The sequence below is a fragment of the Drosophila obscura genome, unplaced genomic scaffold (genome assembly GCF_018151105.1).
Source record: "Drosophila obscura isolate BZ-5 IFL unplaced genomic scaffold, ASM1815110v1 contig_186, whole genome shotgun sequence".
Classification (NCBI taxonomy): domain Eukaryota; kingdom Metazoa; phylum Arthropoda; class Insecta; order Diptera; family Drosophilidae; genus Drosophila; species Drosophila obscura.
The window spans coordinates 11,266,065-11,290,742 of NW_024542774.1; the positions used below are offsets into that span (position 1 = coordinate 11,266,065).

At 49.5% G+C, this 24,678-nt stretch overlaps 1 protein-coding gene across 3 annotated transcripts in view; it reads left to right on the forward strand.

Moving 5' to 3' along the window:
* Window positions 1-24,326, forward strand: part of LOC111074906 (myb-like protein A) — a 34,780-nt gene extending 10,454 nt beyond the window's left edge. The window contains exons 2-8 of one of the 3 annotated variants that reach the window (XM_022367887.2): window positions 2,090-2,223; window positions 8,555-8,754; window positions 14,977-15,691; window positions 15,779-15,866; window positions 20,319-20,780; window positions 20,844-20,907; window positions 20,971-24,326. In XM_022367887.2, coding sequence (XP_022223579.2) covers window positions 8,556-8,754; window positions 14,977-15,691; window positions 15,779-15,866; window positions 20,319-20,780; window positions 20,844-20,907; window positions 20,971-24,098 — 4,656 coding nt within the window. In that variant the 5' untranslated portion in view covers window positions 2,090-2,223; window position 8,555 and the 3' untranslated portion in view covers window positions 24,099-24,326. Of the gene's footprint in view, window positions 1-2,089; window positions 2,224-8,554; window positions 8,755-14,976; window positions 15,692-15,778; window positions 15,867-19,903; window positions 19,982-20,036; window positions 20,229-20,318; window positions 20,781-20,843; window positions 20,908-20,970 lie in introns of those variants that run through there. The other 2 variants (XM_022367888.2, XM_022367889.2) reach the window with 2 other exon arrangements.
* The last annotated feature ends 352 nt before the right edge of the window (window positions 24,327-24,678 follow it).

Sequence of the window (24,678 nt, forward strand, 5' to 3'; positions counted from 1 at the left end):
CCCGTTCAGAATCCCAACCAAGTTCGGATCGAGCTACGCAGAGCTCTCTGTTAATTTATTCATGGATTCATCATCCATTCGCTGCTTTGTTCGATTTCCGAAAACAAACTTTTACTTTTCATCATTGTTTTGTTTTGGACCCATTGTGAGTGCTGCACGAAGAGATCTTTCTCCCCCCCCACTGCAATTAATCTTCGGATGCGCTTACGCGGACAAACCAATTAGATAACCAGAAAGGCCTGCGGCCCTACGCGACTGCGGCCGTGTGTGGGCAGTGAAAGTTTTCCAGCCGTTCTAAGCCACTGGGCCTCTGCCTGTGCCTGGGCCAGCACCAAGACGATCTGTTCGCTATTTGCATAAAAATCTCACCATCTCTCCACCAGTGGTAAAGTGCAGTGCGGCTGCAGTGCGGCTGCTGCTGCTGCTGTTGTTGTGGCCAGCTGTTGCTGTTGCACACTTGATGCTGCCTGAAAGTGCGTAGAAATCAGATCAACATTTCGTTTTTCCAGCTCAGCTTTTATTTACGTGTTCAGCGATTGATGATGACGATAAGACGACTGACTCTCTCGGTTTGCCCGGCTGCCACGGTTTTAAATATTTCATTTGATGTAAAATAAATCTTTTATGTTCTCTGTTTTAATCTGTGTTTTTGTAATACAAAATTTGTATCTTTTTTTTTTGGTTAAATCATCGCATGGATGACTGGGGTTTGATCGCAGGCTATATTGCCGCATTGATCAGATACTGGTGGTTAAGTCGTAAGTGCAGGACGTACTCTCGTAAATTGATTTTTTCCGGGCATCGTGCATCGACACGTGTCTTTAGCTGGGAGAGGAATCAAAAGTATTTCGCGGCACTAAGGAAAACCATAAAGGACATGCGTCACTTCGTGTCCGTCTGTCGATGTAAAATCATAAAAACAAAAAGAAAATCTTAACTTAACTGAACGTATCCGGTCATTGCGGCCACCATATTCGCGTTCGCGATAAAATACAAAATTAAAAACAAAAGAGAACAAACAGCATAAATTCAATAGTTCGTACTGCATTCTTGGAAATAGCTGCGTAACCTCAACCAAATTTGTATCTTGCCAGATTTTATGTTTTTAACGTTGACTCAGATTTGAATCGACTATAAATAAATCTAACTGAGGGTGGGTAGGTTCTACTTCTATACCCCAATACTTTCTTTCACTTACATCTCACCTGCAGTGAGCCCCATTTAATTGCATTTATTTTTCTACCCCTTTGCGAGCCTTTCTGTTGCAGGCGAGTTTTACTTTCGTAAGTTAAAGCCCCTCTGCGCCCTGTCCCCCTGTCGGAGGGCCATCGACATTTTTGCCGGCCCATTTCTATGCAAATCAGCTGGGAACACGCACACATCCCACCACATCACATCAGGAGCCAGTCCTTGGATGGCCTCATATACTTATAATGGGGCAGAAGCTTTCAATACACCGCATGATATGCGATATGGATATGCAAATTTAAGGGGTTAAGGAGGATATCCAGGGGGAGGGAAAGCAGCCTAGCCCAATGCTAAAATTCTTTGGGCCACGGGCTTGGCTCGGCTGAAACGTGACAAAATGAAGTCTGTTTTTTTTGTTTTGTTTTTGGTTTTGGTATTCAAACTTACGTAATGCGCTGGGGCTTGCTGGGTCTTTATGCCATTTCATTGTAGTGCCTGGGGATAATCAAGATTTACGGTCGACTTTTCGTCTTTATCACTTGCCAATGGGCCTGTAAATCGGGAAATTGAAGCTGAAACTGAGCCAGGAGATAGCTGATTATGTCTGAGGAGTTCACGGGGTTCACATTCGCTTTTTGGGCCAATGACCTCCTGGCTAATGTATTGATTGATTTCCCCTAGCAGCAGTATTTACTGCATTCACTTGGCTTGGCTGACAAAACTTGTGCCTGGCATTGCTCCACTGTGTGGGCCACATGCGCCGCACATGTTTGTTCCCCTTCGAGAACAGCTGATTCAACCTTGTGGTCCATACACTTGGGATTACATCACTCCTCTCCTCCTACCCAAACTGAAATAAATATAACTAAATATGTGTGTTTTTTGTTGTGCTTGTTTTCAGATCAGCAACTCAAGGAACTTCGAACCATGGAACGACGAATCGAACGATTCGATTAACATCAGAAGACAACAGACCAGCAGACGAGAGATCTCGCTTAAGTAATTTAATATTTTAACTTGAAGAAATCTCCTCAGGTAAGTTCAGCCACAAAATTGAGATGGAAAAACACTCGGGGAGTCGGAGCTCAGCAGCGAACAATAATCATAATTCGCTTTGATCTGCAGGAAATCGACTGAAAGCAGGCAGAGGCAGGGCAGGCCCTTTGGCTTTTATTTTTGATAATTCTTTTGTAATTATTGTTGGCAGTGCTTTGCTGTACGCTGTTTGTTGTAACCTAATGGACTCACCCTGAGGAACTTCTTTATTTCTTTGTTTATCCAGAGGGAACCATTTCAGGCTTTTCCCCGTCTGTTTGTTTCGGGCGTTGAGTAAATTTATGTTTATGTGCGCCCAAGGAAGCCCTCAAAATTCGCAGTGCCAGACCACACGTGCTCCATTACTCGACTCGTAAAATGTACGACCTTTAAAACACTTAAAGAAAATGTTTAAGAACTCGCCCATATTTTATTTGAATATTATTCTGTGAATTTCTGTGTGTATTTTCATGCTATGATTCATAATTAATTTTCAATTAAGTATATTAATGAATATTATGTGTGTATGTATGTATATATTATTGCTGAGTATATATACATACATATGTATGTACAAATATGAATGTAACACCATCTGTAGCTAGCGAGATACTCCGGGCGACGACTCTGTTGTTATGGTAATGTGAGCTCCGTCTTGGGCTTTTATTCTGATTACAATAAACATGCATACAATGTACATAAATATGTACATAGAATGTATGCTTTCAGCTGCAGACCTTCTGCGGGGAGCGACCTTGAAGGCCCAGCTGTATGAACCGTATGCTCCAGCGCGATTAATCCATTTCGGATGCTCTCAATAGTGCTAAGCATTTGGCTATGCATAGCACAGACTGATTTCCAGATGTCGAACAACCTTGTTGTGTCCTCAGTGGCTGCCTCCCTCATAGCCTGGCTCGCTTTAACGGCTGCCTTGAAAGGGAATTGAGTTAGGAAGTCCGGAAACGGTGAGAGTCGAGTAGTCGGTAGCTGGGAAATTTACTTCAATTGGCAGCTTTCCAGATCTGCCCATGCCCGTGCCCCTGCCCGTGCCTCTGTGCTGCGCTGGTGGGGGGAAGGAAGTCAGTCATGCCGGTTCCTTTTGCCTTATTTGGTTATTCGCTGACAGTGCGACCTCCCCTCGGACGATTTCGTTGACTAGGTCAGGCTGTGTATGCTTCACTTTTGGTTTCTGTGAGTGCAAATGGAGCCTGCGCAGAGGGAAAAGAGAGGACAGGACAGCCGCATCGTATCCTGGGCAACATTTGGATGGCAACATTAAATTGTTTTATTTTCTTCGCTGGTGTTTTCATTTTCATTTGAATCTAGTCTGGGACATCAAGTCCACGAAGCTGATAAAACATGTTGATTAACATTATGCAAATATATACAAGCACAACGGATTTAATTCTACGAAAGAGGCAGAGAAAACAGTCAAATCAGCTTTGCATTTTTCCGATTTGATAACTTGCCCAATTTCGTTGCTATTCGTGTGGTGCGGAGTGTTCTGTTGCCGCAGCTTTGTTGCTCATCTCCGAGAGAAAGGAAGGAGGAGAGAGAGAGAGAGCGAGCGAGAGCTCCCTCGCAGTTGCGCTCCTTGACCTTGGACACGCACGAAGGGGAAGACAGACGCACAGACTCGCATCAAATGTTGCACTGCCGCTGCCGCTGCCGCTGCTGCGATGCCTGCCAGATAAGGAACCCCCAAAAGCCCCGTTGTTTCCTGTTTTCGCCAGCAGCCACAAGTTGCGGGCATCGCGGATAATTCTCGAAGCATTGGGAGCGAGTGTGTGTTGTTTTAGTAAATCTACTTATGTAGGAAGAAATACTGTTCAGTGAGGCAGAGAGACATCTGTCCAAAAGATCCCCCGCAATGGCATCGTGTTCGGACTTGGATGCCAGCATCGATGATACGCGGTAGGTACCCCCTAAACGGGAGCATCAGACCCAAAGCCAGGCCAGACCAGACCAGACCAGACCCATCTGGCAGTCTGTCAATTAAAATGACGCCGTGAAATCAACAACATCGGAGGGGAGCCTCCGGAGCCTCAGCCAATTTGCGGTGAAATATCTGAATCAGCAGCAACCGCTGCGTCATTCCCATCCCCATCCCCATCCCCATCATCATCATCGTCATCATGCGGCGCCCCTCTTATCACAATTCGCTGCCCTTTCCTATTGATTTTCTTCGCTCTCCCATCTATCATCCATCACATAAAGATTGATTGATAAGAGTGGTCGAGGTGGGGAGTGTGGCGGAGAGGGGGGCTTCGGGTGCAAAGTTCCTCGTTCCGAGCGAAACGAAAACATTTGTGTCAAATGGAGTGAAAACTGGAATTGAATCAACAAGGGCCGAGCAAGGGAGCCAAGGAGGGGGAATCGTAAATGAGAGCAGTCTTGGGTCTGCTTTAATTGTGCACCCCCCCCACCCACCAGACTCCACTAAGTAAATGTATTTCCGATTAGCAGTCAGTCGCTCGATTTATCCGCTCGTTTGCCAATCGGTTTCTACGTTTCTGTAACTGTCTACAATACCTATAGAAAAACCCCATTATTATGGGGCTGTATAGCCTAGACTTAGGTATTCGCACAAATACTTATTGGATATTGGAGTTAATTTTGTATTTCAATGTTAAGTGTCATTTTTATCTGCAAAATTAACCAATAAACTAACAAATAGTTCCCACACTTGTGTGTAAATGCAAACAGAGGTAAATATTATGCTACTATCAGTGGTACACGCCCATTTGGTAAATATTGTGTGACCTTTTCGCAGTTCAGTCCGCTGAAACTGAAACAAATCATTGTACATCCATGTAGATTGAATTGAAGTGCATATGGAATGACACATGCCCATCCCCATCCCCAAGCAAGCAAATGAGTAATAGGAAAGCAAATTCAGTACCCTACCCCCTGCCAAATATTTCAATTAAAATCCGCACTAAAACTGACGGAAATCGCACAAAGGAAAAAAGCCATTAAAATCGACAAGGAAAGTGTGGCAAATTTTGTTTGAATCAATTTGCAAATTTGCATGCAATAAGATTTTCCACATGCACTTTTGAGTACCATTTGCGCTGCACTTTCAAGTGTCTAACTTCAGTTTGAGTTTGGCATTTTCACAATTCGAATTTCGCAGCGACCTTCACTAAATCAACGCCCCCAATCCGTGTATTGTTCAAAGTCAAAGCCTGCGAAGTGTTGGTCATAAAAATTAATGGCAGACAGCTCCATTCAGTGCGGTAATACGCGTAAGCCAAAAGTCGCAGTGTCGTAGTCGTAGTTGTAGTTGTAGTCGGAGTCGGAATTGCGGTGTTATGTGCGATGAGCATGCAGTTTCTTCTCCGAGTTTATTTGGCTTTCGTTTTCGTTTTCCGTCTGTCCGTCTGTCCGTCTTCGCTTTCCGGTCAGGGGCACTTTCCTTTTCAATTTGTCCAGCTCTTTAGAGCCATATTGTGCTGAGCTGTCGCTAACAAGTGTTTGCTCTCTGAGGCCATAATCGGCATCGAGAATTCCGCTGCTCGCTTCAAGTTCGCGCTGCGCTGGCGATGCAGATGAAGCTCCCCGGAGGAGAGGCTTTCCCGGCCCATTGTCTGGCCTCACGCCTGGCCCCCAGCCAGCATACTCGCAATTAAGTTGGCAAATTCGCGTAATGGCCAACTGCAATTATACACCGCAATGGAGCCCAGGTTTGGGCTCGTAATTATAATGTTTGCTGTGGCTGTGGCTGCCTCTGCCTCTGCCTCTGCTCATTGTTAGTTGGTTTTCGTTTGGGTTTTGGCTATGGATACTCTTTCAGAGGGTATTCCAATTGCGGCAACGTTCTGTTGAAATGATCCATGTGAATAGGTGAAGGATCCTCTCCTGGAGTTGTAGTCTCGCGACTGAAACGCATTGAAAGGGTGTGCAAAGATTCGACTGGCTTTTCTATTTTCCCCCTCTCAATGTTTGCCCACTCTGCCAATCGCGCGGTGAGAGGAGAGTGTGTGTGCTCATCGTCAAAATGCAAATGAAAGTCAAAGTTAATTTGTTAGATTTTCCCATTGAGATATCCGCACTCGTCCGCAGATGCCGAAGCCAATACCGATACAGACACCCTCGTATGCTGCATTGTGGCCAAAATGTTAGACTACATCTCCATTTCGGGGGCGCCTTTTGCTGGGCGTGAGATTTTCTTTGGGCTTTCGTGTGGAGTTTATTCTACAGATCGCTGAATCATCAAGTACAGCTAGCCTACTAATTTCCCACACACACACTTCCAGCTCAATTAACTGCAGACCGTAATGAACTCAGCCTTGGCATTCCCCCAAGTTCAATGCCAAACAGTATTTATTTCTCTTCCCATCCAGAGCCAGAGCTAGAGCCAGACCCCCCCGGCAGGCAGTCATTCCATTTAATTAATTAATCAACGCTAAAACGAAATGAAAATGTTCCACTTGTGTGTGGATTGTGTTGCTCATTTGTCGTGCCAATCAGCATCATCCACATTCACATTCACATCCCCATCGTCATTCTCCCTCCTCCCATGGGTGGCTGCACCCACAAGTGTCGACACGGCACGAATCAGCTCAGAATCAGGCTGCAGTTTCCATTTCGATGCGCAAAAAATTCGTAAACTGCCATTCGCATGCGGGTTGGCAGGGGGGTGGTGTGGCGCTCAAGGGGGCATGTGTGAAGAGGTTGGGGTTGGGTTGGCTGCACTAATTAGTCCATAAATACTTTGGGCACACATGCAGCTACCCAGCTACCTCAAAAGAGGGTCAGCTGCCAGCCTGACGCAGTATTTGGACTACTCCCCTAACGGAGTGGGTTAACTGCGTTAATTGGGTTAAGTGCAGAGGCTTTCTGAAGCGTTAATCGCCCGCCCTTGCCAAGCCAGTTTATCAAACAGGATCAGCTTTAAATTTGCATTCGGCTTTCCTGCTTTCCCACTAATATTTCACGGAAATAAGTGTGAATTAATCATAATAGCAATTAATTACAGGCACGCCTTCAAGTGTACTTTTTACACGACTACTACATGCACTTTACACGAGTGTAGTGCCCAAAAGTATGCAACGAAAAGTGTGTTGGATTTTTTTTTAGATGGGAGTACGGGCATGACACTTACTTAAATTCCAGCAATATTTTTTATTTGCTGTTGCTATATGGTAACAAAACGGAATTATGTCTACCAAAATCTGTGGCAATTGCTCTGCAGCTGGACAGACAGGACCAGGCCGATGTGGCTGCTGTTAATGATGGATAATGCCTGTTTATTTTGCTGCTAGTGCTGCTGGCAGGGTAAAGGTGGTGCGAATTGGCAGTCTCAGTGCCAAGAAAAAAGAGAAAATACATTTAAGCTGAAATAAAACATAAATTTAACAATTAAAGACTTCTGGTTGGCCACAGAATGCCTTGCCTAAAGTCTTGTTGATTGGATGAAAGTGCACATTAAATGAATATAAATACGAGTACATATTGCAGCGTCTGTGGCAATTCGGCATCCCCGAACTTGGCATGAATCATCTCCGTTCAGACCCATTACTCACGTCCCGTTCGTCTGGCGCCGATAGAAGCCAGAAACAATACGAGCCAAAGGCAAAGGCAGCAGCATTCACATCGGCAACAGGCAACAGGCCACAGAGTTCAGCAGAGAAGACAAATTCCTATTTGAAAATAGTTTTCCTTGAAATGCCTTTTGCCTTTGGCCGCCCCGCCGCCCCGCCCCGCCCCGCTGCAGCCACAGCTCCTTTCATTCAATTTAATGCGAATTTACTGCACAAATGGTAAATGCATTTGGCTCTTGTTTGGCCAGGGCCTTGGTCTGGGCCTGATGACATTTATTTATGGGTTGATTCATTGATCGAGTGGGTTGTGGGTCCCACAGCCGATTAACACACACACACACACACACACACACTAGTATTCATCATGTGGCGTCCAAATGGAGTCTGTGAGGATTAATTTATAGTTCAAGCAAGGACTGATGTTAGCCGAGGCATTCCCAGGGCCACAACTTAGTGTGGACTCAAAGAATGGCGACAATAATTTAATTTACTTCAAATTTAAGCTAAAGACAGCAATGGCACCTCTTTCGAACGTTCAGCTGCTGTCAGTTTTGTGTGGCTTTTATCGCAAATGCAATATGACATTTTCCTGTCAGGGCGGGGTCCATTAGCGGGGTGTCAGGGCAAGTGAGTGACGTGAAAGTTCTCCAGCCCCTCGAAACTGTAGCTGAACTATCGCGGAAGACATCCATCCGAAATATACCATCCAAATACATTTGTTACATTTTAGCTGATGGCAAAATTATTAACAAACCTTTTTTTTGGTTTTCGTTGTTTCGTTCCAGCATGTCTTCCGGCCTGATGTCGTGTGTGCGGGAAAACTCGCCGCCGCTGGAGCTGGAGTTGGATGCGAGTGGCGATGGTCCATTGTCACTGCCGGAGGGCAACATCGGCAGATCACATGGGAGGCACGGGCCCTGTCCCGCCACCTCCACGCCCATTTCGAGCCCCGGAAACGATGGCCACGAGCCCGCAAATGTTGCCGGTGAGTTATGTTGCCTAATTGCTTCCATACCATGCTCTGCATACTCGCACACATCCTTGCACAGAGCTCGATGGTTGCTTTATTGTTTGTTTTATGTGCCGCAGCGTGGGGATACATTAAATCATTCAGGCGCGGAATGTGGGATTATGAAATTGCCCTTGGCCCGAACTCTGGCAATTGCCTGCCACATTGCAGCTTTCTTCGTCATCTGGTTCATCTTCTGATGAATTCCCAGCTGGGAGCGGGATGGGGTTTGATTGCCCTCCCCAAAGGTTGGCTGCCGGAACTCTGAGGGTCCTCTGAGGGTCCTCTGAGGGTCCATGGCAATCAAATACTGGTTGGGGTAGACTTAAATCTGGACTGAAGGTACGAAACATCAATAGAATAGCATTCGCATTCCTTGGATGTGTAATTGGGAATTGTTAGGAGCGAGTTACGAAAAAAGGAAAAGACCCAGCAAGTACCCTGCAGTTGTGGTGGGAATGTTAGGCAGACCGTTAGGCAAAGTTGGCTCGTTAGCTGGCTCGTTTCGTATGTGCATAATTAGATGGGGCTTTTGGCTTTTCGGTTTGTTGAAGCCACCACCACCACCACCAGAGCTACAGCTACGAACACAGCTGCAGATGCAGATACAATGAGCGCGAGATAAAGCCACACATAGGCCCAATACGAGCACATACGAATATTCAGATTTTGTTGCTTGTGAAACGGGCTTTGTTTGTTTGTTTGTTCGCTGGGCTTGCCATCCCGCCCAACTGAATAACTGGATAATGTTTATATAATTGTGGGTAATACTAACACAAGCCGCACCAAGTGCTAATTAACGCCGACGACTTTCTACGGCAACTCATGCGGCTCCATGCAAAGCGAAAATCGACCACAAATGTTCTACGCGTTTTCTGTGGCAAAATGGGAATAAAAATAAGAACAGCACAGGAATGGGAATGGGAATGGGAATGGGTATGGGATAGCTTTTTATTCATATTGTTGTTATGACAACTCCCACAACAACAAACTACCAGCAACAATAACAGAACTTACATACATATGTATGTATGTACACATGTACTATGTACTATGTTCATATATCTGCGCATTTCAGCATAAATTTTTCTGTGCATAAATAAATGCTAGACCACGGGTCGCTGCACAGTGGCTGAGATGCACGATTGAAAGCTTTCGAACTACACTTTTTGTAGGTAGGATTCGTAATGAGTATCGTTCCACTGTGCTTCTGTATTAAGGTACTTTGCTGTACTGAAACCTGTACAAATCTAAGCAACAAACCGTCTTAGGACTGGTGTCCCTTCCACGTTAGCCAGGCCAGTTCCATTGGGCTTGGGTTTGGGTTAGCTTAACCCCTGACAGACAGACAGCGAGCTCTGTTAGCTGCCCCGTGCAGACACCTGCAGCCAAATCCGACCGCAGCGATTTGGCAACCTGGCTAAGAGTGCGACGCGACGCAAACCATAGGCCAATAGGCCCCCTGTCGCTGAGTGTTGTGCGCCTGGTGCTTTGGTGCTCGGTTCAGTTGAGTTGAGTTCAGTTCAGTTCAGTATTTTGTGTGATTCGATTTGAGTTCGTTGTGTTGTGTTAACACTCGGCTGGGGGGTTTCGTTCGCTTCGTTTCGTTTTCGTTTTCGTGGATTTCGATTTCGATTTCTTTGTGTGTGTGTGTCGGGTCTGTACGTATTTTCCATTTGCTGTCCCACTTGATTCAATTCATTCTGTGCGCGCCGCTCCACCTGTACAGGTGAAACAATTTCGTACGCCGGTTATTGCACCACTAATTGAATTGTCGTCGCTGTCGCTGTCGCTGTGACTGTTACTGATTGCCAGTACGCAACACTCAACTCAATCGTAAATCGCAAATCTTGTTAATCAAATATTAACGGAAAAGCACCAAGAAATACATCGCAGAACATCGCGAGAGAGAAGTCATTAGGCAGAGTGCATTTTTGTGCGTGTGTGTGTGTGTGTGTTTCTTTGAAGTTGAAAATATTAAAAAAAAAATAAAACCTGAAACATACTTGTTTACAACGAGCAGTAAACAACAATCAGTAGAGCAAACAACGCGTGGAATTTCTCAATTGAATTGAAACATCTGCGGCTATTTTCGGCTGCTACCCAATTATTTGAACAGGTAATAAAATGTTTTGTTTATCGTGTGTGGGTGGGGGGCAACAAGGATGGGAATATGCCATGCAACCACAGGGCTAAACTCGACTGAATTCTATGCCCTCGTGGCAGACTTTGCCCCTACACACAGGGACAGCTTTTTAAACATTTTATTGGTGCACAATTAAAGACAGAAATTAATAGTTATTATATAAGTGCACAGACAAATTTTGAGCCATGCCAGAGAGCGGCTTATTAAGCGACGATGATTTGTCTGGCTCAGTCCCAGTTTAGGCCCCAAAGAAAAGCGTGGCTGGAGACCCCAATTGTGGCAGTGGCAATGGCAGCGGCCAAACGCCTCTAATTGAAGTGCCAAGTGCCAAGTGCCGAGTGCCAACCGACTGCCGAGAGTTGTGTAATCAATTTTGTGCGTCTCACAGAGTGTCGATTGTTGGTGTGATTTGTTTGCAAGCGGAAGGGGTATTGGGATGGGGTCTGGCCTGGTCTGATAAGCCCGTGGCCAACAGCACGCTCCCAACCGATGGCAGTCAACGTCTTTGGGCGATTAGACCAAACAGCAGATTGGCATGCGAAAGAGCCGACTGGCTGCTTATCAGATGCGAGGTTATATAAATAAAGTCTGGGGGGATAAGACCAATCAATCGATAGATCGGCATAGAGAGAGTACACGTATACCAGTCGCCCTCCTTCTGGGATACGATTTTTGTTTATACGGGCATAGTTACGAATTTATTTAATTCAAAAATGTCTAAAAAATAAACCCGTATACTTGATATTCTGTTCTCTCTGCTCCGTTCCGATTTGTGCGGCACTCGTGGCTGCCTGTTGGCAGATTTGTACTTTGATTGCTTGTATTACTCGCACTGGCACTGGCACTCGTAGTCGTATATCAACTCCCACCAATGCCACACAATACAAGGGCTTAGCGCTATCTGCCACAGGTACTGACATCATTTTCTATTTGGAAAAGCGTTGCAGTGCTGCAGCCCTTTTCACTGTCCATTAATCATACGCAGCGTTGACCGCCCCCTGGGTTGAGCAAACGAACTCAAGGCTTTGGCTCGGCTTTGCCTAATCCATCGAAGGAATACGAGTATCCGATTCTAGTAGCTTGTCTCGTAACGAGTCTATACAGAATACTCGTACTCGTGCTCGTACTCGCACTCGCCTATGCCGCATTTGAAGGCCGCCAGACCTGTTCGCTGTTCAAGAACCGCTGTGCAACTGTCGGGGCCTCTGGGCTGTGGGCTCTCTCTCTATTCTTATTCCACACGAGTGGCACTGGCTGCCCACTCTGGAAATCGAGGGGGGGGCGTGGCGTGGCGTGGCGTCGCAGGTCACTTGACCTTCCCCAAGCCGAAGAGTGGCAAAGCCCACATCCGCTCACAGTGCCTCACAAAAGTCGCCAATTACTGCAGCAGCGCGGGGCTGAAATTTGCATGATGTTGCTGTGGTGTGTGGTGTGTGGCAACAGTTTGCTTAATGATTAATTAATAAATGAACGAACGAACCCACTCGCCCAAGCGAACCGAACCGAACCGAACCTTTTTGGAATTGCAAATACAAAAAAACGAGAATTGGAATTGGAATTGGTGTCAGTTAAAACTGTCAGCGGCCCACGCATCCCCCGACTACAGTGAGCACTCGCAGCGGCAAAAGACAAAACAATTCATTTATCGCAGTGCATCATGCTGCCAAATTGAACAGACTTTAAGTCTATTTTGATGTATTACAAAATCTGACAATGACAAAGAGACAAAGGCCCAAAACACAGGCGCCCACATTCGCGGAAATTCAAGCGACGATGACAGCACGCGAAAGCGAAAATATCGAAACGGGAACCCAAGAAAACAAAAGCAGATCTTGCTCAATGGATTAGAAATACGAGTAAAAAATAATATGAACAGGGGCAGGGGTCTCCTGAAGATCTTCGATGGGAATCAACAACTCAGTAGAGATTCATTTTCATTTTTCAAATTTCCAATGGACAAAAATGAAGGCCAGTCCAGGGCTCTGGCAGCGAAAGGTGTTCTTACAGCCTGTCAGCCAGACAACTGACCCAATTAGCATTCTATAAATAAGCCATTGTCACTTGTCGGTGGGGCGGTACTCGTGCCGTGTCCTGTCCTGCTCCTGCCCCTCGTTGGGCGGTTAAAATTCCATTAGCAGGGTCCCCAAGCAATTTGGCAGCAGACACCCCCAAAAGGTAATAAATAGAATAACGCCAAAGTGCCCTCCGCCTGCCTCCACCTGGGGGGAATATAAATATTATTTCTTGTCCGTCAGCGACCTTTTATGAGTAAGCCAAGCGATGGCCGATGACCAGCCCCAACGCAACTGAAACTAATCATCGGCATCGGGCAAATAATCCGCATATCTACAGCTATATTCGTACGAGTATATATACATATGTATGCTATATGTATCTGTGTGTATCTGTACTATCTGACAGTGTTCGCGTGCCCCAAAACGTGACTGGCATTCGAATGGCGGGCATGAGGCAGAGACTTTGATTAGTGGCCCATGGGGGGAAGGTCCAATCCAATCCGAGGGTTGCCCGGTCTGCAGTTTTCTATGCTTTCTGTTTTAGACTCGCACTCGTGTAGAGTGGCTTCCGTTCTGTTGGGCTCTTTTCCCTAATTAATACAGCACAGCCCGTACATTTTTATTAGCCGCTAAAGGCTGTGCAGTGCAGATCTTCCATGGCGAATCACTGGCCGCCGGCCTGTCTGTGTGGACTGAACTTTCTTCGGGGGCATGACACATAACATAACACATAACACATGAATATGTAATGTGTGAATCACTGGTAAAGTTCCAGGAACTCCTCCAGATGAGATTGAGCTCTACAGAGAGTGAGAGCCACTCGAGGGGTGATCAGGGGTGTACATACATATAATCACCTCGAGTGGAGCTCCAGTTCCATTGTTTGGATCTAATCAAGTGATTTTTTGCACTGGTGTGGCATCGTGTATTCCACATTCAACATTCCGTATCGATCGATCGATAAGGAAGGAATCTACCTGTCACTGTCGCTGCCTCTCCTTTTCTTACGCTCTTATCGCACCATCGAAATGAAATAAAAAGAAAAAATTATTGAGGCTGGTGCACAGCCACAGTTTCACTTCGATCGATTATACTTTGCAATTGCGGCCAATTACGTCTAGGGAATGGCCTCAAAGGGTTCCACCAGACCTATATATAAATCTATGTGGATATCTGGCCATATCTCTGCCGCCTGACCTTGACAAATAATACCGAACTCTTGGTTGAACTCTTGCCAGTACACTGATGCCTGATGCACTGAAAAAAACGAATTATTTTAAGTTAAGAGGTTGCCTTAGACCGATTAACAAGCGTGTAATATTTCTCTCAGTGTGCGTGCACTATCTATATCTGTCACGTTTTTTCCTGTCACCCTTTCTGCCCCCTTCGTTGCTTTGGGAGTTCCCAAATGGGGGGCCCCTCCACTTTTTGCCTATTTATGGGCATGTTTTTCGATCCGCTTCGCTTTTCGCCCATTTATTGTTTATTTCTTATCGCTGCTCCGCTTCTGCTTTCTTTTGTTGCTGCCACGGGCAAGGGGAAGTGACGAAAGATTCTATTAACAAGCGATGGATGGTCATGGTCTCTGCTGGGTCTCTGCTGGGTCTCTGCTGGGTCTCTGCTGGGTCTCTGCTGGGTCTCTGCTGGGCTGTGAGTAACTGAGGAAGTGGAATGGAAATCGGAACTGCGAATCATCATCGGAAGTTCTCAAGTGCAGGGGGGAGGGAGCCTACTGGGAATCGGACCATGATTATGTATGAATAATAGGCATTAGTTTACTTGTTTTGTTTTGCAGTTTCAGTTGATTTGGAAAATGTTAATTCTGCTGCAGACTGTGCCCGCTAAATGTGGGCCCAGCAGCTCCGATTGGGAGCAAAGTCGGTCCAGGATGGGTAACTATGAGCAGGGGTCCCAGCAAGCCCTCCCCTATGTGTCTCCTTCCCTCCCCCATACGAGTAGTTTACAAAATTCAAATATCCGTACAAAAATGTGTTCGTATCAAAATTCATGTCTGATCCTGGACCTTTATCCTTCCAGAGCAACACCAGCAGCAGCAGCAGCAGCAGCAGAAGCGACGCCGTTTCCATCCGCTTCGTAACCTGCGCCGCATCTTCCGGCGTCGCACCATCAACAGCTCGGCGGACAGCCCGATAGCCTGTCAATCGCCAACAGCAGCACCCGGACCCGGTCCTGGTCCTGGCTCCTGCAACACCTTGCCGCCGCCGGCCAGCAGCTCCAGCGAGAAGAATCTGCGCAGTGTGACAGCAGCAGCGGCTTCGGTCATTGGCTCTTCGCCGGGCTCACCGCTGAACCACCAGTCGCTGGGCGAGAGCTACCAGACGCAGTCGCTGCCCAAGTCCAAGTCCTACGGCTCGCATCGCGATGAACTGCTGAGCGTGCTCCTGGGCAAGAAGAGGGCCAGCAAACAGGCGCAGCACAGCTCCGATCTCCAGCAACAGCAGCAGCAACAGCAGCAGCAACAGCAGCAGCAGTTCCCCACGGACGCCATGTACCAGACACAGCGCCAGCAGCTGGGCGTGGCCGTCTTTCCGGAGACCCGCAGCCTGAGCCGCAGCAGCTACTTCTCGGAGCAGCGGCACCTGCGCAGCGTCGGCGACTCCTCGCAGGAATTGGGCATGGAGCGGGAGGGCAACAGCAACAGCAACACCAGCACTGGCAGTGCCGGTGGCACCGCCGACATCTCCGATAGCCAACGCAGCCTCAGCGCGGCACGTCTTCTGGATGTGGACGGGTGAGTTGTGTCCAGCCGCCAATCGATCAGATTCGAATTTAGCTAAGATTTTTCTCTCTCTCTCTCTCTCTCACTGTCTTTGTGCAGGGACTACTCTCGCGAGACTCTGTCGCAGTCACACGACAGCGTCTTCTCCGAATCGGCGACGGCCAGCAGCCTATCGATTGTCCTGAAGGTAAGTCGGAATTCATTTGCCTTTCATTTGAAAGATACTTTTCACTGGTACTAGTACTAGTACTAGTACTAGTACTAAAAGGTAGCATCTCCAAATCCATTCCTCTTGGGGTAATCCGCATGGATTTTGTGTTTCTGTTGCTTGTTCTGCTTTTGTTGGCATTGTTGTTGCTGTTGCTGTTGTTATTGTGTTGCAATCAGTCTAAATTGACTTTAATCAAATTCAATTCGTGCTCTTGTTGTGCCTATCAGCCTTTGTGATGACCAAATCTGCCGCAGTGGCCATTGACTTTGGCTGCCATTTGATCGATTCATTCTTTTGTTCCGAAAGCAGAGACGCTGTAAAAGAGTTTACAACGCTGCATTATCTGGCAGCTTAAACAAAAAAAAAACTCTCGTTCATTTGGGGGGAGGTTCAGTGAACTGGAGTTCGATGGGGCAAGCCAAGTGGAAGAGTAGCTGTGGGAAAGCGTAGAAGATTCCTGTTCGAATCCTTCTTTTAGTTGTTAGCTCCTCCAATTTGGTAGTTCATTCCCCTGATTCATTACTCTGCGAGTATTTAATGCGGATTTTGCGTTTGATTTTCGGTGTGGGAGGAATGTCCGAAACGCAAGTGTTGCCTAATAAGTAAACTGAACCGTCAGCGTCATTAGCAGCCACATTATCCATACGCTTGCCGAGTTTTTGGTAGACCAGTCTGCTGGGGCAGCGTAAAAGAGGTGAGGGAGAGGGAAAGGGGGCGAGAAGAAAAGGCACGCGTCGCGGCGCAACTGGGAAACCGAAGCCACGAACACTGACTGCAGCTTGTACGCGTACTGCAACTGCAATTGCAATTGCAGTAAACCATCCCATGCATCCCATCGTACCATCACTCCACCACCCCTCCGCCCCCCCACACACCACCCGTCAGCGCGTGGCAATTTGCGGCTTCTTCCTCTTATGCTGCTTCTATTGCTTCTCCGGTTTCTGGACAAACGAGAAACGAGTTGCCAGTCCGATGGTCGCTTGGCCGCTTGGCCGCTTGGCCGCCTCGCCGCTTCTTGTTATTCCACTTTTTTCCACTTGGCTCCACTCGCTCTCTAGTGCTGCTCCTCGCCAGTCCCATACCCCAGCCCCAGCCCCAGCCCCATACCCCACCCCCCGTGGCAGCTTATTTGCCAACCTGGTTAGCAAATAAATCGCATTTCTTTCTGTTTCTATGCTATTGAACTCCTGCAAAGCTTTCCGCTAAATCAGTTTGCATCGAGCCACTTGCCAGTGAAGGCGAACACCAAGACGAAGACTGCAGCGCGCAGTTCCTCCAGTCCTATCTGCGGTTTATGTCCCGTCAGGACCAGTGAAGAGTTGCCAATACTCCAAAAATATATATATAGAAAAGTGTTGGCTTGGTTGGCTTCTATCGGTACCGTGGGGGGTAGCTGTGGCTGCGCATACGAGTATTTGTCTGCGATTCCTGAAAGTGAAGATTCCTAGTGAAGATTAAATTGAAATTTAAAGAAATTAAATAAGTGTGATGGCAGTGCAGTCTGTGAAAAACTTACTCAAGTGAATCCTCACCCAAGAAAATATATTTACAGAGCTTCCAAGACACTTTGATCCGCTTCTTTGGTCCGTAATTATTTTTATATATATGTATCTGCTGTTGTGGGTCTCTGCTGTACTGTCCTAATCGCCCACTGGTCAGGTTTCCCTGCTAAAAGCAGCTCGAGGATCGCGCACACATAGCATGCAACCAGTTTGATGAATTAATTGCGGAAAACAGAAAGAGAAAAACATCTAGTCGATGGCCATAATGGGAGCGATAAATGACAGTGCAGGCAGCATTCAGGGAGCGGGTGTAGGAGAGTGGCCATTAGCTTGGACGACATGGAATGACAGCGATATGGTAACACGGTAACACGCATCGACAGTGACTGGGGCCGGTCGCTCAGGAGCAATCAGAGCCGTCATCAGTCCGTCGCATGAGTGTGGGTAAGGGGACACGGGGATGGGGACGGCAGACATTTCACACGCTTCTCTTTAATTGACCAGCTCAGTGGGAAAACAAGGTGATGGGTGAGCTGGGGGAGGCCTGCTCCAATTGACTTCCTGGCCTGCACCCGAATTATCGAGTTTTCAATTTCGGCCTACATTCAAATGAGATCTGTGACACTTCCCGTCTGGTATGCACTCCACTCTACAGCTCCACTTCGCATGCTCATTGCATAAGGTACTCAGTGAATTTGCCTATGCCATAACTCATGGATTTCCGTGTCCATTAGGCAGTCACTGGATGGGCCAATCTGCGGAGTCTGCAGCATCCGCATTAAGATTTTAAGTTCCATTAGAAATGCGTCCCATGTCCAAATGCATCTGCCGGCCACTGCTGTCGGCCCACTTCACGAGCTGCACCAACCTCACTCTCTGCTGCGCTCCCCTCCTAGGAGAAATGAGGAGAAATTCGTTGGGAGAGGCAATCACTCGCAGGCCAAGCGATTGCCCGTACCGAAAGGGTGTAAGTCAGAGTCTGAATAAAGCTGAAAAGAAGATCCTGAGGTTACACACTCGAACGTACCACATTGGGTATGCATTGTTGGAGCAGTTGGTGTCAAGGTCAAGCCATTCTCCAAGCGGATGCCCATATGCCAGCCGCTGCCCCATCTGGCCGGGAATAGACCGTTTATTGCACTTACTGCCCGCGGCCATTCGTTTCGTTGCCATTTGCTGAATACTTGAAATGCAGCTCGGACAGCCAAATGATGCAATTGCATTAATTCAAAGTGATTGCCTGCCTCTCTACTCCCACTTGGCCAACTGCTGTTCCCATTCCCATCTCTCTCTCTCTCTCTCTCTCTCGCTGTCTGCCCCTGCCACAGCCATCGGTGCACAGATTGCGGCGAGGTGCTGTGGTAATCAATGTTGGCCTGCTGGCTTGCTGGCTTGTGTGTGGCCATGTTTGGAGCCACTGGCCACTCCCCCGTCCAGTGGCCCACTCAGCCAGTGTGCCAATAAATCAGCGAACGTGACGGTGACGGGGCTGGGTCTGGTCTGGCCTGGTCTGGTCTGGCCTGGTCAGTGATTTGCAGCGGACTCGTAGTCGGTTTAGTCACCATGTCAGCAGGTAGCAAGTGCAACGATAAGGAGTTGAGGCAGAATCCGTGCATCTAGCTACCTGGAAGAGACTCGCGTCGCATCGCATCGCATCGCGGATAATTCCCCGAATGTTATCGGACTGAGCAGATGTGCAGGAGATTGAGCCTGGAATAAATACCAGGTAGAGGACAGGAATAGAAAGATCTCTTACAGAACATTGAACTCCATGAGACAGCCTCCCATCCTCCCATCCTCCCATCCTCCCATCCACCCGCTGCATATCCAACAGAGCTGCAGCTTGTACTGCATTTCTTGCAGAGCAATTGATGGACGAGGTCTTTAACCCGAGCCAGCCCGGCACTTAATCCGCGTACAACGAGCAACCCGAAAATAGAACTTTGACTAGAGCAAGCAGATGGCGGCGTCACGTCACCTCACGCTCTGCGCCCGTGCAGCTGATAAATGACATAGGAAAGGGAAGGAAGGAAGGAGCCAAACTGCAGGGCACCGCTCTTAATGGGTCGTTCTGAAAGACAGCCCAAACAGTCCGCTCTATCGTGTGTGCACTGTATAGGAAATCGGGGAAATGTTTACTTTAGCCTCTGCATCGGCATCTGTGTCTGCACGAGTTTCTGTTTCTGTTTCTTTTTGTGCCGCCTCTGGGTACCCTTGAAATGCATTCGAGACGACGCGACGGCACAAAGATTTTCCCTCCAGTGCCTGCCTCGCACTCAATTATGTTCGTCTAGGTAAAAACTCCACCATGGCGCCGCCATTTCCATTTCCATTTCCATTTCAATTTCACTCTCGTTTCGGCCCTGCCTCGAGAGCATTTTCAGTTGCACATCGCTGTTGGATGCGCGCACATCTGACTTTGTCTCTGTGTCCCAGTGGAAAGTGAAATCATTGAGATCGCGTGCCTGCTCCATCGCAGACGAGACAGACAACAATAGCCCTTATTAGTTAGAGTTGAGCTGCGAGATGGTAGCCGGAAACACGGGCGCCCTCACAGTGCAGGCCAATCCCTTCAAGCTCTCGTTTACGGTAAGAATTGGGCTCTGGGAATAGTCAGGAATCGCAGGGACATGCAGCGCCACAGTTCCCACAGTTGCTAATCAAATCGAGTGTGCCCCGCAGTCATTCGTTGCCTCGGTCCCGCATTGAGGCTCCCGGAATGATCGACTTCAAACAGAACCCCTTCAAGATGAGGCTGAGCGGCTCTAGCATGGGCGAGAGTCGGCTCGGCCGCAGCTGTCTGCGCGCCCGTTTCGTGTTCCGCTGGAAGAGCTGGGTAACAGCTGGCCCCCCCACCCCATAAGCTTGCATCTATGAACCAATAGAGCTAAACCCACATCTCGCTTTGCTTTGCTTTCCATTTCAGGCGGAGCTCACAGATGTTCTGCGCAAGCGACGCAATCGGCCCGATGCCTCCGACGAGGATCTGGGCCTGCCCCGCAGTCCGGCATCGCCGCAGAGACGAGTGGCGGGTGGACAGAGCCGCAGTGGCGCGGCAGGTCACAGTCAGGCCCGTGGACACAGCCAGAGCGAGGTGTCCTCGTTGAGTATTCACAGCGTGAACAGTGCCGAGGAAACGGAGAACAGTCAGAGCCACAGTCAGAGCCACAGCCACAGCCAGAGCCAGAGCCACAGGTACCACTCGCGGGTGTCGACCAGCTCCTCCGTCTCGATGGGCTCGGACATACTGCGCCCGCACCACGAGGACGAGGTGGATGCAGTCGGCACGGAGCGCCACCGGCTGTCCCATGCGGCGGCCAAGCACAAGATGGCCATCAGGCCCGCCAAGAAGAAGGGACCCAGCCGACAGCACCGCAGGACCCTGGAGGTAAGTGAAGAGGCGCCAAAGCCCTACAAGATCTTGACAACTGATTCCCTTCCGTATCTTCAGTCCTCCATACCCGAGGCCAACGAGGATTTGCAGAAGACATGTCCGGGACTGAGAGCAGTCCGCGGTAAGTCATCCCAGAGTTTCTCACGGTTCCCAGCTAATCTGTGTCCTCCTCCCGTGCCCGCAGATGCTGACCTCAAGAGCAGGACACGCTCGCTGCCAGCCAAGACGGTGCCTGCCATTGCCACCAGTCCCAGCAGCACAACCCCAGTGGCTTCCAATGCCAACGCTAGCTCCGCCGCTAGTTCCATCACGACGAAGCGAACCAAAACCATCGAACAGGCGACCAGAACGACCAGTCAGGTGACGACCACGTCTGCCACCACGTCGCAGATCTTCGGACCCCGAGCACCCACCACCAGCAGCACCACAGCCAAGGCGACCAAGGCGAAGACCGTGCTCGAGAGCCGTGGCGAGTCCTCCACGGACGGTGATGATGCCCTGGCTGCCAGCGAGAGCTCTGAGAGCGGACTGCTGCGGCGGCTCATCCACAGGAACTCGAAGCGCAGCATTGCCCGGGCCAACGATGGACTCGAGGACACCGACTCCAGCCAGAGCGTGGCCAAGAAGCTGCAAATATCGAACTCCTCCCTGGATGCGGCCTTCCGAGAGCCACTGCAGATACTGGACAAGTCGCGCATCGCCACCTCGCACCAGCAGCACGTGCAGCAGGAGACGCGCCAGATGATCAAGCGAGAGATCCACAACGAGGCCAGCCACAGCCACAGCCACAGCCACGGCCACGGCCGCACCGCCATAGTCAGTCACTTAGGGGTAGGAGTCACTGCCCAGCCGCAGATGGCATCCAAACCCAAGTCGGGACCCGCGGCCCGCCAACGCTACATCCCCCAGGAGCTTGGCTCCAGCTCGCCCGCCGTCACCCTCAACAGCAGCCCCTCAAACGACGTCACCAACCTGCTGTCAAAGAGCACGCGGGGCAACGACACCTTCCAGTCCACAACCCTGGTCCGCGAGCAACAGGTCAGGGCCGAGACGACGGATCGAGCGCACTTCGAGCGGAAGCCACGGATCGTGGGCCTCAGCGCCTTCCAGCAGAAGCTGTCCCGCTCCAGCGACTCGATGGGGCACAACTCCAGCTCGTCGAACTCGCTGGAGACCAGCACGGACGAGCCCTCGCCGCTGTACTACGAGGAGAAGCAGCGCAAGACGGTGGAGAAGTCGCGCAGTTTCCGCAACTACCAGGAGGAGCGCGAGTCCGTGGTCGAATCCACCGTCGTGCACAACCACATGCCCAGTCTGCCCGATCTCTCGATCAGCTTCCGCCTGCCCTCCTACTACAAGCAGCACTCACCCCGCTCCCCGCCGCAGTCGCCACGCTCGCCGCTCTCGCCGAACACCAAGTGCGTGTCCCTGGGCTTTGAGATCAACGACAACAAGCTGCTGCAGGGGCGCACTGAATGCACGGGCCAGTTTCCGGCGCTGACCAAGAGCTCGCCGCAACGGAGCAACAAGCTCCTCGTTCAGTCCAGCCCCGGTCCGGCCAACATCTCGCAGATAGAGCAGAACATCGACATGATCGTCAAGTCGCCGCTGGTGAGTGTCCTGCGCAAATCGGCGACGGTCAGCGAGCAGCTGACCGTGGAGCAGGCCACGCCAGCAGCCAAACTGCAGCCGGAGCGTCCCAAGCTGCTGGACCTCGGAAAGAAGCCCATAACCAGCACGGCCATGGCCATCTGCAGTCCCAGCCCGGCCAGTCCCCTCAGCAAGAGTGCCAAGCTCTCGCATAGTCCGCCCGCAACTCCGGCCAAGAGCAGTAACAACAACAACAACAACAACAACAACAGCTGTGAAAGCAGCCGCCGCAACTCCAGCAACGTGGAGACAGCCGTGGAGCCGGAGTTCATGAAGATCCAGCTGAACCGCGTGGATCAGGCGAGCCTGCACAAGAAGACCAACCACCTAGTGCTGGCCAAGAACCTGAAGTCCCCCACCGAGCGAAGCCAGAGCAGCGATGACCTCAGCTCGAGGCGGAGCAGTGGGGCCAGCGTGGAGGTCGTTCAGCAGACAGGAATGCAGACAGACAGGAGTCCCAGCGCGGTCCCACCCAACCGTAGGCAAGCCCTGGAGCCGAATCTGGGCAGGCAGCTGCGTTCTGTGAGCGCGAACAGCGTGCGGACCAGCTTCGGCAGCAGCAGCGGCAGCACCGAGGGACTCTCATCAGCGAACACGCCTGCCACGACACCCAGTACACCAAAGAGCAACGGCATCCCCATTCCCATAGCCAGGTTGGAGACAGCACCACCGAGGGAGCAGAAGGAGAACAAGCTGAACCGCCTCTCGCTGGAGGAGCGCAAGCGGCTGTTCCTCAACGAGGAGCGAACGGAACGCCATGCGGTTGAGCAGCGAAAGCAATCAATCGGCAAGGCGGAGTTGCCGCCAGCAGTGAGTGCGCCAGCTCCAGCTGCAGCTCCTGCCACTCCGCCAAGGACACCGGAGCTGGCCGAGGTCAATGGCAATGCCAATCCCGTGGTGCTGCGCAAGAAATCCTTTGCCAGCTGCAATGGCAGCCCGTCGCCGAACAAGGACGACCCCACGCCGGAGCTGATGAAAGTTTTCGCCCGCCGCTCGCTGAAGGTGAAGGACGACGAGGTGGTAGCCCCTGCCCAGCCAGTGTCCAAGAAGATATCAGCGCCCAGTGGCAGCCAGAGTGTGGACAGTGATAAGGAGAACCAGTCCAACAGCGAGGAGAAGCTGGACAAGCTGTCGCCCAAGTACGAGGCGCAGGTCAGCGGGGAGTTTACCAAGACAGCCTCCCAGCATGCCAGCAGCAACCGGAACTCGGTGGCCGACTTCCGGAATCTCAACAGCAGCAACAACAGCAACAACAGCAACAACAACAACAACAGCCACATCAGCAGCAACCTGCAGAAGGCGGCCAATGGACAGCAGAAGGTGGTTACCTACCTGCCCCCCATCAAGGTCAGCAATGGTGTCCGGAATAGCCTGACCAACAACAACAACAGCAACAACAATGGAGGCGCCAAGCCCGCGAACGAACGAATGTCGCTGCAAATGAAACAGGCAGCCACCCCATCAGCAGCACCACCTCCGGCGGCACAGGCACAGGCCACACACACAATTGCTGCCTCCGTTGCGGGGTCAGTGAGTCCAGCCACAGGTGCCATGACCATGTCCGGCAAGCCAATCGAGCGATCGGCGACAGTGGGCGAGTTCAAGGGCATCCATCAGCGCCGTGCCGAGTGGGAGCAGCGGGCCAAGGAGGCGCTCAAGTAGGAAGGCTCTCTATAGACTGGAAGGAAAACAAAAATTCAACTCTAAGCGGAAAAATAGAATAATCAAATTATGACTACTCATATATGTATGTAACCATAACCATAGACTAAAAAAAAAACTGTAAAAAGAAAGAGCACAGATCCAAGTTGCGGGAGCCGTGACCCGAATATACGCAAGTCTCCCATTCAAAGGGAACTTTTGGAGTATTCGTTCTGCTCCCGAAGCACATTAGGAAAGAGTAACTATATATCGATCTTCAAAAAGTGACTAGTGTATATTTATTTTTAGTTCTTTCTGCATGTTAAAACAAAAAGAAACATCAACTTTGAACTCTAGCATGTCATCAACTGTAAGGGATTAGCAGGGAGCAGCGTACGAGTATGATATTCGAATTAACTGAAGCTAGTTTTGGATCGGTAGAGCTGAAGGATCATACATATAATATGTATGTATGTATGTAGATTAGATATTACTTTGCAATACGTACATTTATCATTGCTATTATTATTTACATGATAATCCTGATATGTCGGATCCTTAATGTCAGCTGCGATTTTAGAATTTTGCAATTAAGAAAACA